The sequence below is a fragment of the Galeopterus variegatus genome, unplaced genomic scaffold, assembly GCF_000696425.1.
Source record: "Galeopterus variegatus unplaced genomic scaffold, G_variegatus-3.0.2 Scaffold2706, whole genome shotgun sequence".
Taxonomy (NCBI): domain Eukaryota; kingdom Metazoa; phylum Chordata; class Mammalia; order Dermoptera; family Cynocephalidae; genus Galeopterus; species Galeopterus variegatus.
In genome coordinates, this window is record NW_007728817.1 from 193,336 (window position 1) to 208,256 (window position 14,921).

At 40.2% G+C, this 14,921-nt stretch overlaps 2 protein-coding genes across 2 annotated transcripts in view; one reads left to right on the top strand and one right to left on the bottom strand.

The window, feature by feature from the left end:
- The first annotated feature begins 6 nt into the window (after positions 1-6).
- Positions 7-14,088, top strand: MEST. The gene is made up of 12 exons (XM_008582713.1): positions 7-84; positions 3,379-3,533; positions 5,180-5,259; positions 5,657-5,734; positions 5,861-5,997; positions 6,171-6,229; positions 7,766-7,806; positions 8,697-8,767; positions 9,017-9,118; positions 10,744-10,820; positions 11,733-11,796; positions 12,723-14,088. The coding sequence occupies exons 1-12, from the start codon at positions 59-61 to the stop codon at positions 12,838-12,840; spliced, it is 1,008 nt and encodes a 335-aa protein (XP_008580935.1). The 5' UTR covers positions 7-58; the 3' UTR covers positions 12,841-14,088.
- The window catches only part of COPG2 (coatomer protein complex, subunit gamma 2), a 69,702-nt gene continuing 68,817 nt past the window's right edge, over positions 14,037-14,921 (bottom strand). The window contains exon 16 of the mRNA XM_008582712.1: positions 14,037-14,593. Within this exon, the coding sequence (XP_008580934.1) occupies positions 14,463-14,593 (131 nt within the window). The 3' untranslated portion in view covers positions 14,037-14,462. The remainder of the gene's footprint in view (positions 14,594-14,921) is intronic.

Consider the following 14,921-nt stretch of genomic DNA (forward strand, 5'->3'; position numbering starts at 1 on the left):
GCTGCGGCGCGCCCGGTGCTCCGCAACGCTGCGGCGGGCGGCATGGGATAACGCGGCCATGGTGCGCCGAGATCGCCTCCGCAGGTGGGTGCCTGCGCGCTGGTGGCGGGAGCGGGGTGTGTGGCTGGCCTTCCCGGACGGGGGTGCGGGCTAGCGGCGGGGACGCCGTGTGCCCGAGCTGGGCTGCCTCCCGGCCAAAAGCCCACTGGGCGGGCGGTGCATGTTCTTGTCTTTGGAGGTTGCTCTGCCTGCACACGGTAAGAATGTTTAGAATTTGGGATCTCTCTGAATTAGGATTTTTAGACCCCGGGATCGCCTTGGTGCGAATTAGGATTTTTAGACCCCGGGATCGCCCTGGTGCGAATTAGGATTTTTAGACCCCGGCATCACTCTGGTGCGATTCAGGGTTTTTAGACGCAGTCAATGCTGTGGCGAGACTTAGAATCTCTAGACCCCAATGTCACCATAGGGCGACTTAGGATTTTTAGACCCGGTCAACGCGGGGTTCTCCAGACCCCGGTATTGCCCTGGCGGGATTTAGGATTTTTAGACCTCAGCATCGCCCTGATGCGATTTAGTATTTTCAGACGTCGGCATCGCATTGGTGTGATTTAGGATTTTTAGATTCTGGCATCGCTGTGGTGCAATTTGGGGTTTTTAGGCCCCAGTATTCCCCTGCTGCGACTTAGGGTTTTTAGACCGGGTCAACGCTGTGGCGTAATTTGGAATTTTTAGATGCTGGCATCGCCTTGGTGCGATTTACGGATTTTAGACCCAGTCAACACTGTGGCGCGACTTACCATCTCTAGACCCTGACACCGCCCTGGTGCGATTTAGTATTTTTAGACCTGGTCAGCGCTTTGGCGTGACTTAGGATTTCTGGACCCCGGGATCACTCTGGTGCGATTTAGGATTTCTAGACTCCGGCGTCGCCTTGCTGAAATTTAGGATTTCAAGCTTTGTATCATCCTGGTATGATTTAGAATTTCAGGACCCTTTGGTGCAATTTAGGATTTCAAGACCCGGCTATTATCCTGGCGCAGTTTTCATTTCAGTACCCCAGTATTGCCCTGGTGCGGTTTACAAGACCCTGGTATCGCGGTGGCGTGAGTACCACGTAGGTGTGACGAGGACTTGCAATGCCATCTCACCGTGGCGTACTTTCCAGATTTCAGTGAGGAAAAGCGCAGGTGAGGATGACAGTGTGACCGAACTGTCATACTGTTACACGGGACTCGTTTGCATTGGCTTAGCACATTTACAAAGTAGTTTATCATCTTACTGCGATGCCGTCAGGTGGGCGGTTTTAGTGGTATGAGATGTATGTGCATTTTTTCCTGTTTACAAGATGAAGAAATCAAGGCTCAGAATGGATAATTTCCAGAAAGTTTGTTACTGGAGTTTGCTGAATTTATTTTCTCGACTCATGGCTAATCAAACAATAGGGATTTTGGCCAAAAAATGTTTGTGTAATCCATTTTGCCTATTGATTGCCAGATCGCTTCACTACTAAAAATCCTGAAATGTCAGTGGAGCATTTTTACCGAGGTAATGAAGACAGAAAAAGGCTTTCTGAAGGTTGGCCTCTTTGCTTTCTTGGAGTAAGAGGAGCAGGATGTGGAGGGTGGGGTGTCCAGGAGCGGAGTGTGTAAGCCGGGGGTGCCTTGTGGTTTGTTTTTGCACACCCCCTCGCCACACACGCACCACCAGCAGCGGGGAAGGCTCCCCGTTTGCTTCTCTGGCAGCCCCTCCCTGGCTCTGTGCTGAGTCACTGCGCAGGTTTGGCTGCGGGAAGCCATGAATGGACGCGATGAGCAGCACAGCAGGAAAGGAGTGTTGAGAGGTGCATGTGAAAGCGTGCGAACTGAAGGCCAGGACAGGCAGTGCTGAGAGGACGCTCATCAGAACCTAGTGCCTTTCGTCATCTTACCTTTCAAGGACATTTCGGGATGTAGCCTGCTACACTGTTGTGGTGTGAAAACTGTGATATAACCTTCATGTCCAGGCATTTTTTCGAATCATTTCTAGTTTTACCTTGAAAGGTATAACCAAATCATTATGTCGATTTTAAGGACAGATACTTGGAGGGAAAAAAAAAAATTCTCCTAGTCATGCCTAAAAAATAGGCGGGGAGCTGAGATTCTTTAAGGGACATGGTTATTTTACCATTGTGGAACCACGGGCTTATTATTTTTAGAGTTAAAAAAAAGTATTTTGTGAGTTGGATTAATTTGCAACGGGTAGGGATTGTGGCCAGATTCCAGGTAGAGTGGTGGAAGGATGTGTGTACAGATACTAAGCCCTTTCCATCAGGGCTTTAGCAATTAATTTCCTTTATTTATAGCTGTATTTTCTTGACTACTCTAATTTTAGTTGTGGAGGGTGTTATTTCCATTCCAGGTGTTTTGAGAGAATTTCTATTTTACTGACAATTCTTTCCCTCGTGACCATCAGGAGTCGTAGACTAGAAAGAGTGAATTGTTTCTAATTCCTGTTTAGTACTCAGTGTGGATAAATTGATCTGGACCTGTGAAGTCCTGGATAAGGGAAGGTTGGGTGCACAAATCAGTGCTCTCCTTCCAAAGACAAAACTAACACCCTTATGCTGGGTATGAGCTCTGCTTTACCAGGGGTAGGTGGGGGAAGAGTCCTAAAAAAAAATTAAATGAATGAGAACTTCCTCAAGAGTCTGCTAAAGAAAAGCAGGAATATAATCTGCTGCCCTGACCTCTCAAGAGATTAGATATTCAGGGTCACGACAAAGCTGCTTATGTTGTAATATACAGTGCAGCTATCTTCTTATTTTCAGACTCTGCCCTGAGCAGTTTCTCAGCCCAAATCCAGACAGTAGTACCAAATGGGGCTTCACTTGGGCCAGAAGATTGATTAAGTATTAAAAATCAGGAGCAGCTGTCTGCTTAAGAATGTGATAAGTTACTACATATAAGTATATATGTTATTGTTTTTTTTTTTATCAAACATTTTACTGGTGGGGGCCAGTGGGTAGGTTGTAGAGCTTTTAGAGTAAATATGAAGGAAATTATTATTTTTTTCTTGATAAAAGCTGTTGAAAGAGTGAAATACTTAAGTAATCTTCCTTTAATTTACATAACAACCTCTTCAGCAGGTATCAAGAAGGACACAAGGGGAGGGGTTGAGAGGTTAAAGTGGGGGAGCAGAGGTGGATGGTTACATATTGAAATAATGTTTTTGCCTTAAAATTAGAATGGTGAGCAAATATGGTGATTGCCGTAGCAGGCAAAGGTACGATCATGTTCGTCTAGGTAAACTTTCTGCATGGTACAGAAATTGCCCACTCCATCTTATCAGTTTTTGGTCACGCTGACTGCTTATGGCAGGTCTCTGCTTCTCCTACAGGATGAGGGAGTGGTGGGTGCAGGTGGGGCTCCTGGCCGTGCCCCTACTTGCTGCCTATCTGCACATCCCACCCCCTCAGCTTTCCCCGGCTCTGCACTCATGGAAGTCGTCTGGCAAATTTTTTACCTACAAGGGACTACGTATCTTCTACCAAGGTAAGAACTGGACTACTGGAACACCCTGCGTAGGTTTTTCATCTAGGTCCCGGCTGAGGTGCTGTCTCTGTTGCTCCTTAGTGATGGAGGGGAGTAAGCCCTTTTTCTGTGTAGTGTATATGAAGTAGTGGACTAATTCCCCTCTGTCACTTGATAGCATGGAAACTCAGAAAACTGCTGGAAGAGTGGGGGGTGGAATTGAGATTCCAATCTCTGTAGACCTGACTTTATTATCAGTTTTCTTCATAGCCTGATTTGTATTCAGATACTAGTTTTCTCTTTTGTGCGCCCCTAGTGTCAGCTAGCATAGACAAAACAGTATCCCCAATTTCATTTTATTGAATTGTTTTCTAGAAAGATTATTTGTTATATGTGGAAGTAAATGTGATTAAGTGTTATACTGTTGTAACAAATTAATTAGTTAATGATAATTATTACTCTGACTGCTACTTATCAAGTAATTACCATATGCCAGGCATTGAGTTTATGCTCAGCCCTCATGGTTTCATTTAATTTTTACAATAGCACTTGGAGATAGGTACCATTTACCTCATTTCATAGTTGAAGAAACTGAGAAACAGATTGGAAAAGATTTCTTTTGGGCGGGGGTCAAGAGCAATAACGAAAAATGTTTGTCATAAACCGTTTTTCATTATTGCTCCTGACCTCCTCCCATTTGCTCTATTCAATTAAGTAAGTATATACTTTCCTTTATGTTGGTTGTTTGGGTTTTTTCCAGTTTTTCAAAGTTTTAGTTAATGTTGAAGGGAAAACTTCATGTATGTAGTTTACTTTTTCCTTACATTTTCAAATTGTACTACTTGTATAAATGGAATGATTTTATTTGCATAGAGTCTTAAGAATAATATTCTTAGGCTAAAGTATATAAAATTTTTAATTGCTTCTAAGTTATTTTTGAAAATCTTATTTTCAAATTTTCGTGTTACTGGCAGTATATGAATGTATCAGTTTTAATCCAGTACTATTAGCATGGCATTTTACTGTCTAATGTTTGGCTAATTTAAAAGATGTTTAATGATTACATATTTCATATGCATTTAAAATGGTCATGTCTATATTGATTAACCCTTTTTTATAGTTGATAGAATCCTGTAATAGTTTGAACATTATGCTTTTGATATTGGAATGGGTCTCCTGCTGAAATAAAGTGCTGGACAGATAGCATAAACTAAGGTGTTTGCTGGGAAGAATTGCTATATCAGAGAATTTTTGTGAGGCCATTTAATGATAAGGTACAAAGAATTTGTAGTTTATATGTTGTGATTGTATATTTTTTAACTGTGAAAGTTTACATTTTTACTGTGAAAAATGATTTTCATATTAATACAAAATCAAAGGAGAAATGGGGATATGCTTTTAAAAAAAAATCTAGGTGAAAGTGAGCAAGCTGCTTTCAAGTATTTTAACATAGTATGCTATTTACAATTTTTAAATATACATATTAAAAGGAGAAAATGACTGTTCTTACCTAAAGCAATAAGCTTGCATTTTAAGAGTGTATCATTTTAATGTTATTAATTTGGTCATGGTTTCTTATACCTTTGTACCAGATTACTTAGATTTTAAAATCTTCAAGGTTATTTTTATAAGGATTTGTCCTGACTGATGTCTCTCCTTCTTTCCAGACTCTGTGGGTGTGGTTGGAAGTCCGGAGATAGTTGTGCTTTTACATGGCTTTCCAACATCCAGCTATGATTGGTACAAGGTAATAAAGTCAGACTTCTAGGTCCTACTATGTCTTTAACAATCCAAAATCAAGGATTTTTTAATCAGCACTAGGAAGCTCTCGCAAATTCGAATTCCTTAATAAAATAACATTAAGTGTTGAACTGTTTATCATTTACTGTAAGGGAGTAAAAAACTCTTTGGCAATCTGGAAAGGATCACTGCCAAGTTAAAAATGCTGGAGTTCCTCCCTCCATAGAGATTAATTTCTAGAAATAAAGCACTTTCCAAGAGGATCATCTACAGTGCCTGTGGTGGTTTCATGAGGTTTTCTCTTTATCAAAGTCTGTTATGCTGATAAAGAGATGAAGCTCCTGTGCTTCGGGGGAGGGGAGGGGCAGAGGCAGTAAGTCGAATTCATCCTTTCTTTCTTGTAGATTTGGGAAGGTCTGACCCTGAGGTTTCATCGAGTGATTGCCCTTGATTTCTTAGGCTTTGGCTTTAGTGACAAACCGGTAAGCAGCACCTATATGGGACCCATGTTGTGGTGTGGGGGTGGATGTGACAGAGGTGGGGTAAGGCTGACAGGGAAATCGGTACTCATGACTTCATCCTGTATATCTGGGTTTTCCTTTCCTCAGAGACCACATCACTACTCCATATTTGAGCAGGCCAGCATCGTGGAGTCACTTTTGCGGCATCTGGGGCTCCAGAACCGCAGGATCAACCTTTTGTCTCATGATTACGGAGACATAGTTGCTCAGGAGCTGCTTTATAGGTCAGTGAAGGCACAGACTTCTGTACTCTTCACAGGGTGCACTAGCATAATATGCTGGGAAATTAATTGTTCCGATTCTTTCTAGCCATTTTTTTCCTTCTCGTGAGTCTGTCTTCAGCCACTGCATTAGTAAGTCCGCTAAGCTACTTGTGTTTCCTCATCCCCTGTTTTAGGTACAAGCAGAATCGATCTGGTCGGCTTACCATAAAGAGTCTCTGTCTCTCAAATGGAGGTAATTGTCTTGGCGGTAGGTGGAAAGGGGGGTGTAGCCTAGACAGGTCACCTTTAGATATCACAGTGACATCTGAATGGTAATCTGATGATACTGCAAACAGACACAAACTAGGGGATCTTTACCTTTTTTGGTGGTCTGATGAGATGTGTGGACCCTTTCACAGAATTTTCTTAAATATAGAAAATAAAATAAATGGGTTTACAAAGGAAAGTGATTATATTGACATATGGTCACCAAGAACTGCATTATAGTAATATGTGCTTTTCAGTGCATTAGATAGCAAGATCTTGTGGTGGGTCTAAGTAACAACTATGATTGGAAAGGGAGGGGGCTGGCCAGTTTGCTCACTTGGTTAGAGCGTGGTGCTGATAACAACAAAGTCCAGAGTTCGATCCTTGTACTGGCCATCTGACAAACAAACCAAGCAACAAAAGAAGTAGTGAAGAGTATAAGTGCTATTTTGCCATATCTGTTAACAACTGCAGTGGGTTATGAAAGTATAGAACTGCAGACATAGGATTAAGCCACTAATACTACTACCATGTTATTAGATTCCTGAACTCTTAATTGATGGCAGTACCAAGTTTCAGTTAGAAATTAGTGAAGCCCTGATTAGACGTTATGATGTTTCTTTTTCTTTGTGTGCCATTGAGCCTGGCTTGTGAATCCATGAATATCCAAATGTCTTTCAATGCCTTAAGGGTATACCGGAAGAAGATCCCGTCTGTCCCATTATCAGTGATACTCATGGCTTTCTTCCATTGACTCTGGATAGAAATGGAAAAGGAAAAACCCTAGATTGTTTTGGGGACCTGCACATACTGAAAAATCTGTTTTTGTTTTTTTTGTTTTTTTCACAGCCCAAATCATTAACAACAGTGTTCTGAGTGATGGAAGGAAATGCTAAGGGCGGAAGAAGATCCCGTCTGTCCCATTATCAGTGATACTCATGGCTTTCTTCCATTGACTCTGGATAGAAATGGAAAAGGAAAAACTCTAGATTGTTTTGGGGACCTGCACATACTGAAAAATCTGTTTTTGTTTGGTTTTTTTTTTCACAGCCCAAATCATTAACAACAGTGTTCTGAGTGATGGAAGGAAATGCTAAGGGGAGGCAGAGCCTAGTCATCAGCATTATGGATAACCATATAAATTATTTCTCCCTTGTTTCTCTACCTTTAAAATGGGAAAAGTAATTCCAGTGGGATGTAATTTGACCAGTTAAACACAGAATTCCCCAGAGAAGTAATTAGACAACGGTATTAAGTTTTTATTTGTAATTCTATTTTGGCAGTAAAGGCCCCAACGGCAATAAGTGAATAGGGTGGATAGTCTCCAGTAATGCGGTTGTGTTTGACCTAAAGCTGGTAAATAGTTAAGATAAGTCCCCTCTTCTCCTACAGGTATCTTTCCTGAGACTCACCGTCCTCTCCTTCCGGCAATAAGTGAATAGGGTGGATAGTCTCCAGTAATGCGGTTGTGTTTGACCTAAAGCTGGTAAATGGTTAAGATAAGTCCCCTCTTCTCCTACAGGTATCTTTCCTGAGACTCACCGTCCTCTCCTTCTCCAAAAGGTTGGCTACTGCACTGAATAGGTCTTCAGGTTTAAGATTTGTGCTGACGTCAATAATGCTGGGACTTTTTAAAGGGCCGTACCTGTTGTAATGGGCTGTAGTTAAAATCCTCCTTCTCATGAACGTACATTAATGAAGTTAGTTTTTCCCTTCTTAAGAAAACAGCAATGGAAATGGTTCCTACATAAAACGCAAAACTATTATTGAGGATAAGAGGTCAACAAATACTTAGAGAAATACAGCTTTGGAAATATTTGGGTCATGAGCATGATGTTTGAACAAATTGGTATCCTGGTCTAAACTTGAATATTTCAGAGCTAACTCAGGGATTTAGTGAAGTGTAGAAATGTAATCTTAAAGGGAATTAGTAATAGATTGTGATGAGAACATTTAAAATCTGTTCTTCTAGCTATTTTGAAATATACATTATTAACTACTAACTACAAAACAGTTAAAATGATCTCACCAGAAAGAAATGATAAATAGTTGAGGTGATAGATATGCTGATTAACCTGATTTGATCATTCCATCATGTATAAGTCTATTGAAACATCATATTTTAACCCACATACAAGGGTACTTCAAAAAGTTCATGGGAAAATGGAATTAAAAGATAATACGCATCTTTACATGAACTTTTTGAAGTACCCTGGTATAATATACAATTATTACTTGTCAAAAATAAAATAAAACTTTAAAAAAAAAGTTTGTCTTCGATGAGAGAGGGAATGTAGGTAGGCAGAACAAAAACCAAAAAGCCAAGTACCAAACCTTTCAGTAGAAAGAGATTTGGCTAAAGACCTTTTGTAGTTCTTAGTATAAAATCTTTTGTCCTTGTGAGTTGTCTTACACTGAATTCTTGATATTTACTTTCACTTATTTACTTACAGCTACTCAAAGATGGAGGCGTGCTGTCACCCATCCTCACTCGGTTGATGAATTTCTTTGTATTCTCTCGAGGGTAAGTCATTGTCAGTGATTGACTATGGCCTGGGAACAGTGTAGTGAAAAGGTGCTGCCATTACAACTCTGGGCCAAGTCGTAGGGTTTGAGATTTTTAAAGCAAAGGTGTTGTACACTTGCCAGGGAAGTAGTAGAAGGAATTCATAAATCAGTGAAGGGTCAGACCGCATGACCTCTGAGGTTTCAGTCATATTTAACATTCTGAATTCTCCTTACACTTATCTTCCTGCATTTTGGACTCTCTCAGTCTTACCCCAGTCTTTGGACCATATACCCGACCCTCTGAAAGTGAGCTGTGGGACATGTGGGCAGGGATCCGCAACAACGATGGGAACTTAGTCATCGACAGGTAAGAAATAACCCTTTGCTTTGGCTTCCAGAGGCTTTTTTTTTTTTGAGAATGGAGAAAGATACAGGATAGCTGTTCTGTTCCTTGCTGGCTTGTTCCCTATCACAAGAAGGTTGGTTATGACCTAGGAGGCAAATCAAAAACAGTCATGGCCTGTACTTTCTAAGAAAGAAATCGAGAATAGAGTGTGCCCTGAGCCTAAGCTGTGTGGCACAAAAAGTTTGGATAAACAGCTGCTAATTCAGTTTCTAACTGGCTGATTGACTTTGGTGAATCCTTCTTTGGACTTTTTGTTAATATTAAATGCTTCAAAATGTTTAATCTTAGTTGTAAAAGGAGGTTAGTGCCTCTCTCAAAAGTACAAGACTCTTCCTTTTGTATATCATTTCTGTAGCAACAGGGGCTGAGAGGGAAGACTTGTCTGTCTTCTACAAAGAATTCCCATGCCTTGGTTCAAATGAGAATGTAGCTGCGCTTTCATAGAGGAATCTAGTGATGGTGATATCTGTAACCACTTGGGATAAGACCCTGTCCTTTTGCCAGCTAGGTTAGTGTAGCTTCTGGTGTTTTAACTGATGGCTATACTAGGAATTGTGCATTTGAGGGAGCCCATTCCTCCTCCCCACTCCTAACCCCCATGAGATTCCTGAAGATTCATTTAAATGTAAAAAAATTGAAAAACAAGACTGTCCTTTAAAATTCTTTTATATTTTCCTTTCCAAAAAAGTAAATACTGTTTTTAAGAGGTAATACTTCAAGTTCACAAAAATACCTCTCCTGGTGTTGCCAGGAAGATCAATAACACCTGAATTTGAGTTCTAAAATGTGACCTACACTGTAGGAAGAGGCGTTCACCCCATTTTATCTGATGTAGTCAGATAAAGTGCAGTATTTATTCATGTAGTCAGATGAAGTGCAGAGGCTGAAGCTTTGTGCTGTTTTAGATGTCGACCTAGAGGTCATGTAGGTTAATCCTTTCATTTTAAAAAGAGGAAACTGAGGTAGAAAGATGTGTGTTACATCTTTGAGTCACAGAGCTAATGAGTGGTGGAGCAAAAATCAGAACCTTAGGGCCGGCCCGGTGGCACACTGGATAGTGCGCCGCTTGGGAAGCGCGGTGGCGCTCCCGCCGAGGGTTCGGATCCCACATACAGACCGGTTCCCGCTCACTGGCTGAGCGAGGCGTGGGAGCAACACCGAGGGTTGCAATCCCGTTGCCGTCCCCGGTCCGGTACGGGGGCAACACTGAGGGTTGCGATCCGTTGCCGGACACGGAAAAAAACAAAAAACAAAAAAAAAAAAAAAGAACCTTAGACTTGGGCTTTAGTCGTATATAATCCAAAACAACTTTCAGCTTTCCTAGATCTCATTCCCTGCTTAATAAACACACAGCCATTAATGCTTACGTTGATAATAGGCATGGTCACTGATGTAGCTATATGGTGGTTAAGTATAAAGGTTAACAGAAATAGATAAATTAAGTGGGCCATTCCCAGGAATGCCAAATTGCTTCTGGGATTAAGAAAACATGTTCCTTGTGTCTCATGTCAGGCATTTGAATCCCCATATCAATACAGGAAATAAATGTTTCTTGTTCTGCCCCTGCTGACTTCTCTATCCCATAGTCTCTTACAGTACATCAATCAGAGGAAGAAGTTTAGAAGACGCTGGGTTGGAGCTCTTGCCTCTGTAACTATTCCCAGTGAGTATTTTTATATTATCTCTTGATAGGAAAACTGAAAGACTATAGGGTTAAAATAATTGCAAGTCCTATCACCTTCAATTAGGGTTACCAGATTTAGCAAATAAAAATATAAGACACCCAGTTAAATTTGAAGTTTAGATGAGCAACAAATACTTTTTTAGTATAAGTATGTGCTGTGCAATATTTGGGACATACTTATACTCCACCCCCCACCCCAATTCATTTTTTTTTATCTGTAATTCACATTTATCTAGGCATCCTTTATTTTACTGGCAACCCTACTCCCAACATCTGGAACACCAGTGATGTGTGTGTAGAGTGAAGTATATAAAACATTGAGACGTTATTGCAAATGTAGTTGGTATCACCGGTTTCTGTGGTGTGTTGTCAGTGACTGTCACATTAGATGCTGAATTGCTGGGACAGAAGGCTGTTTAGATTACTAATCAAGAGGTTATAGGTGGTTTGTGCTCATTTCTCTCTCCATTCTTACAGATTGAAGAAAAAAATATCAATACAGTGTCTCACACATAGTAGTTAGTGCTAGGAGATTACTGGTTGATTTCAAATGTCAAGGGTCATTTATAGAGAGAGACCTAAAGAATGACAGTATCCTGGATTTATAGAAAAGAAAATGCTGAAAGTGGGGCTTAATTGTTTTGGTCCAGGGCACAGAAGAGCTAGAGGAGGGACCAAATGGCTGTGTATAGGAGAAAATGTGGCAAATGAACTAATTGGCTTGTTTCCAGCAGTTTTTTATAGACTACCTAATAAAAAAGCTGGGTTTGGTATCATTAAAAAAATTTACTTACAGATAATCTTTTTTCTTGGAGGAGAGTGAATTTTAGGGTAGGAGTAGGAGAATAGATGTGAGAGCTATTAGTAATTCATTACTCTTCTTTTTCCTAGTTCATTTTATCTATGGGCCAATGGATCCTGTAAATCCCTATCCAGAGTTTTTGGAGCTGTACAGGTGAGCTTTTGTTTTGTTAGTATCTCATCCTGACAATGGTAAATAGAATTACCTGTGGAGGGCTGTTGGCCATTGTCTCTTACCTTACTGGCTGTTCATTGAGGAAACATAGTAAAAAGATAAGTCAGGCCAATCTTATTCTCACAAACATAGAGATCAAGAAATTCAGTTATACATTCTCTTGCTTTATAGTCTGTTTTCACTGTCATGGCTACATTCCTAGGTGTACAGGTAAGAAAAGCTATCTTGTGAATAAAAAAATGTAAGTGGATATATCTTAAGAAATGTTTGTTTTAGTCTGATTGTAAAGCTAATTCGTTGACCTAAGCAAGCAGACTGCAAGGAGAGATTGAGAAGAGAGACTGAAAAGAGCTCACTGCGGAAAGGTGCCTTCTCATTGGTTGTTATTCTCTCTAGATACTAACTTGGAAGGTGTTGGAATATGAAATCATGACTGATTGTGTCACATAAGGATGTTCCATTCCTTCATACAGCCTAGTGGACACAACCCAGTAGTAAACAGCTTGCATATAATTTTAAACAAAATACCCTCTCTCATCTCCTGGGATTAAGGAAGGTCCTTTGTTATCTTTGCTTGGGCAGTGAGTTGCTGAATAATCTACTTGTTTGATGCTTTATGCTTCTCTAAGGAGCTGAAAGTCGTTCTGCTTTGACAATTGTTGCAAAAGTGTTACGTTTTCAAGTTGTCCGTTGGATTACGAATGTTTAAAAACTAGTCTGTATAAATGGAATTGCGAATTTATCTGCCTAAGATACAATTCCAAAGTAGAAGGTAAATAAGCTCTTTGTTGGTTCCTTCCAGTGTGGTATGTCTGCAGGGGCATTTACTGGGGCTTCCCACTGGCTTACATCCCCTCCCCTCCCTCCAGCCTCAAGTTCACCTACGTGCTGTTCTCTTCCACTAGGAAAACGCTGCCGCGGTCCACAGTGTCGATTCTGGATGACCACATTAGCCACTATCCACAGCTAGAGGATCCCATGGGCTTCTTGAATGCATATATGGGCTTCATCAACTCCTTCTGAGCTGGAAAGAGTAGCTACCCTGTATTACCTCCCCTACTCCACTCCCTTATCTGTTGTGTATTCCACTTAGTAAGAAATGCCCAAAAGAGGTCCTGGCCATCAAATACCATTCTCTCACAAAAGTACACTTGACTCACATTGGTGAACAGTGTATAGGAAATAGCAAGCAGAAGCTCTGACTGAGGGTTGACATAACAGTCCATCTCCCATTCCATTGACATCTGATCAAGTGTATGGACTTGTGTTATTCAGAAATTCTGATGAGCACTACTACTCTCTGATGCAGAGAGACAGACATTCTTTTGCATAAAAGACTTTTGAATGCTTCTATGGACTTTGCTGAAATATTCGGAAATACTAATATCTGGCCCAATCCCAACTGGAATCCTACAGTAAAGATGAGGAGAGGGGGCCTCCTTAACTTTCTTTGAGTGGCTTTAAAGGCATATGTTTTTTTAAAGTTCTCTAAGCAACACAACTTCAAGTGAGAGTGAGTCTCCTTTGTCATAACTTTGGATTTAGTTTCATTAGCTGCTTTTAATTATAGACATTTTGTTAAAGTAGACATTGGCTCAAATAATGCAGTATTCTCAGTATGCTTTAAGACTTTGATTTACCTACACGTTAGGTATATTTTATAAGGATACTTAACTAGCAGACCCTTACTCTGCCAGAGTAGTGAACCTTATTAAACATGTTTAATTTCTGAATAAATTGAACTAAATCCAAACTATTTACAGAATTTCCTAAAATCACAGGACATTAAGGACCAGTAGCATCTGTGCAAGAGATTTACTATTATTAGCTGGAAAGGCCAATTCTAACAGTAAATAACAATCTGACTCCTTATACCTCAGTGCTTAGAAGCATGTCCCTCCTGAGCAAAAGTGGAGGGGAGGGGATCATTGAATAGTCCAAGTTACCATGTAAATGTATACTGATTCCTTTTATGATGATTGCTTAATTTCCCATTGTCTGTCCGAGAGAGGCTTTCTCATGTAGCTCAGCAATTCCTGTACGTTATAGACAGGAAAGTTCCAGAAACTTAACAAATTCTGAAAGACCTATGAACAAATGGTGCTGAACACTTTTTTTTAAGCCACAGAGTTTTCATCATCTTAGTCAAAAGCAGGATTATTAAGTGATTATTTTAAATTCATTTTTTTTTATTAGCAACTTCAAGTATAACAACTTTGAAACTGGAATAAGTGTTTATTTTCTACTAATAAAAATGAATTGTGACAAAAATGGACTCTGCCTTCCCCTCCCCCACCATCCCTCTGGGATAAAACTTCCAACATTGCCAGGAGCTTTCAGACACACATTAAATTAAAGAATATAATGAAGTTAAGCAGCTAGAATATAGGATAGTATTGACTTTTAATATCACCCAAAGCTGAACTATCATACCAAAGCTGACCAAGTGTAACAAAGAAAACAAAAACAAAACCAACCCATGCACAATGACAGACATTTGCTTGATCTGCTGGCTCAGGGCCCAATGTTTAATTTGCTTCTCCAAAGTCATTAATCTTTAAAAGTGTGATTCTGGGAGATTCATGCCACTAGCCTAAAAGCCCACTGACAATGGAGTGTGCATCAACTTCTTGCCCAGTAAGAACTTATCCAACAGAAGCCAAGATAACATCTACTGGTATTCTTTCTTTGCTTCTGACGGTCACCTGCATGGTCACTCCATCTCCTAAGGCCAGTCTGGACCTCACCAATAAATCATAGCCACCTCTGTATACACCTGAGAGGAAAGAGTGAGGAAAACCATATTAAGAACTCAAGCTCTGAATAATGAAATTTATAATGCTCTGCCTGCATCTCCTTTCTATTATTTTAGTTTAGCTTTTCTAGAGATTTGTGGGAATTGAATCCTACATATAAGTTTTGAATTTTTTTTTTTTTTTATATTCCCATGAGACCAGGTACATAGAAGGTATTCAATAATTGATTTGGAGTACCCAAAAGAGAGGAGTGGTGTGGCACTGGTATCTGTGGGAGAGATTTAATAAGTGTTTTAGGCCAACTGTATATCTTAAAAGAAAAATCTAAGAATAGCATGCATAACAAAT

Bases quoted from the DNA above. Each gene is read 5' to 3' on its own strand.
- MEST (XM_008582713.1), top strand. From the start codon at position 59: ATGGTGCGCCGAGATCGCCTCCGCAG. The intron at 5,260-5,656 runs GTAATAAAGTCA...TCTTTCTTGTAG, and splicing joins CCAGCTATGATTGGTACAAG to ATTTGGGAAGGTCTGACCCT. The intron at 10,821-11,732 runs GTGAGTATTTTT...TCTTTTTCCTAG, and splicing joins TGCCTCTGTAACTATTCCCA to TTCATTTTATCTATGGGCCA.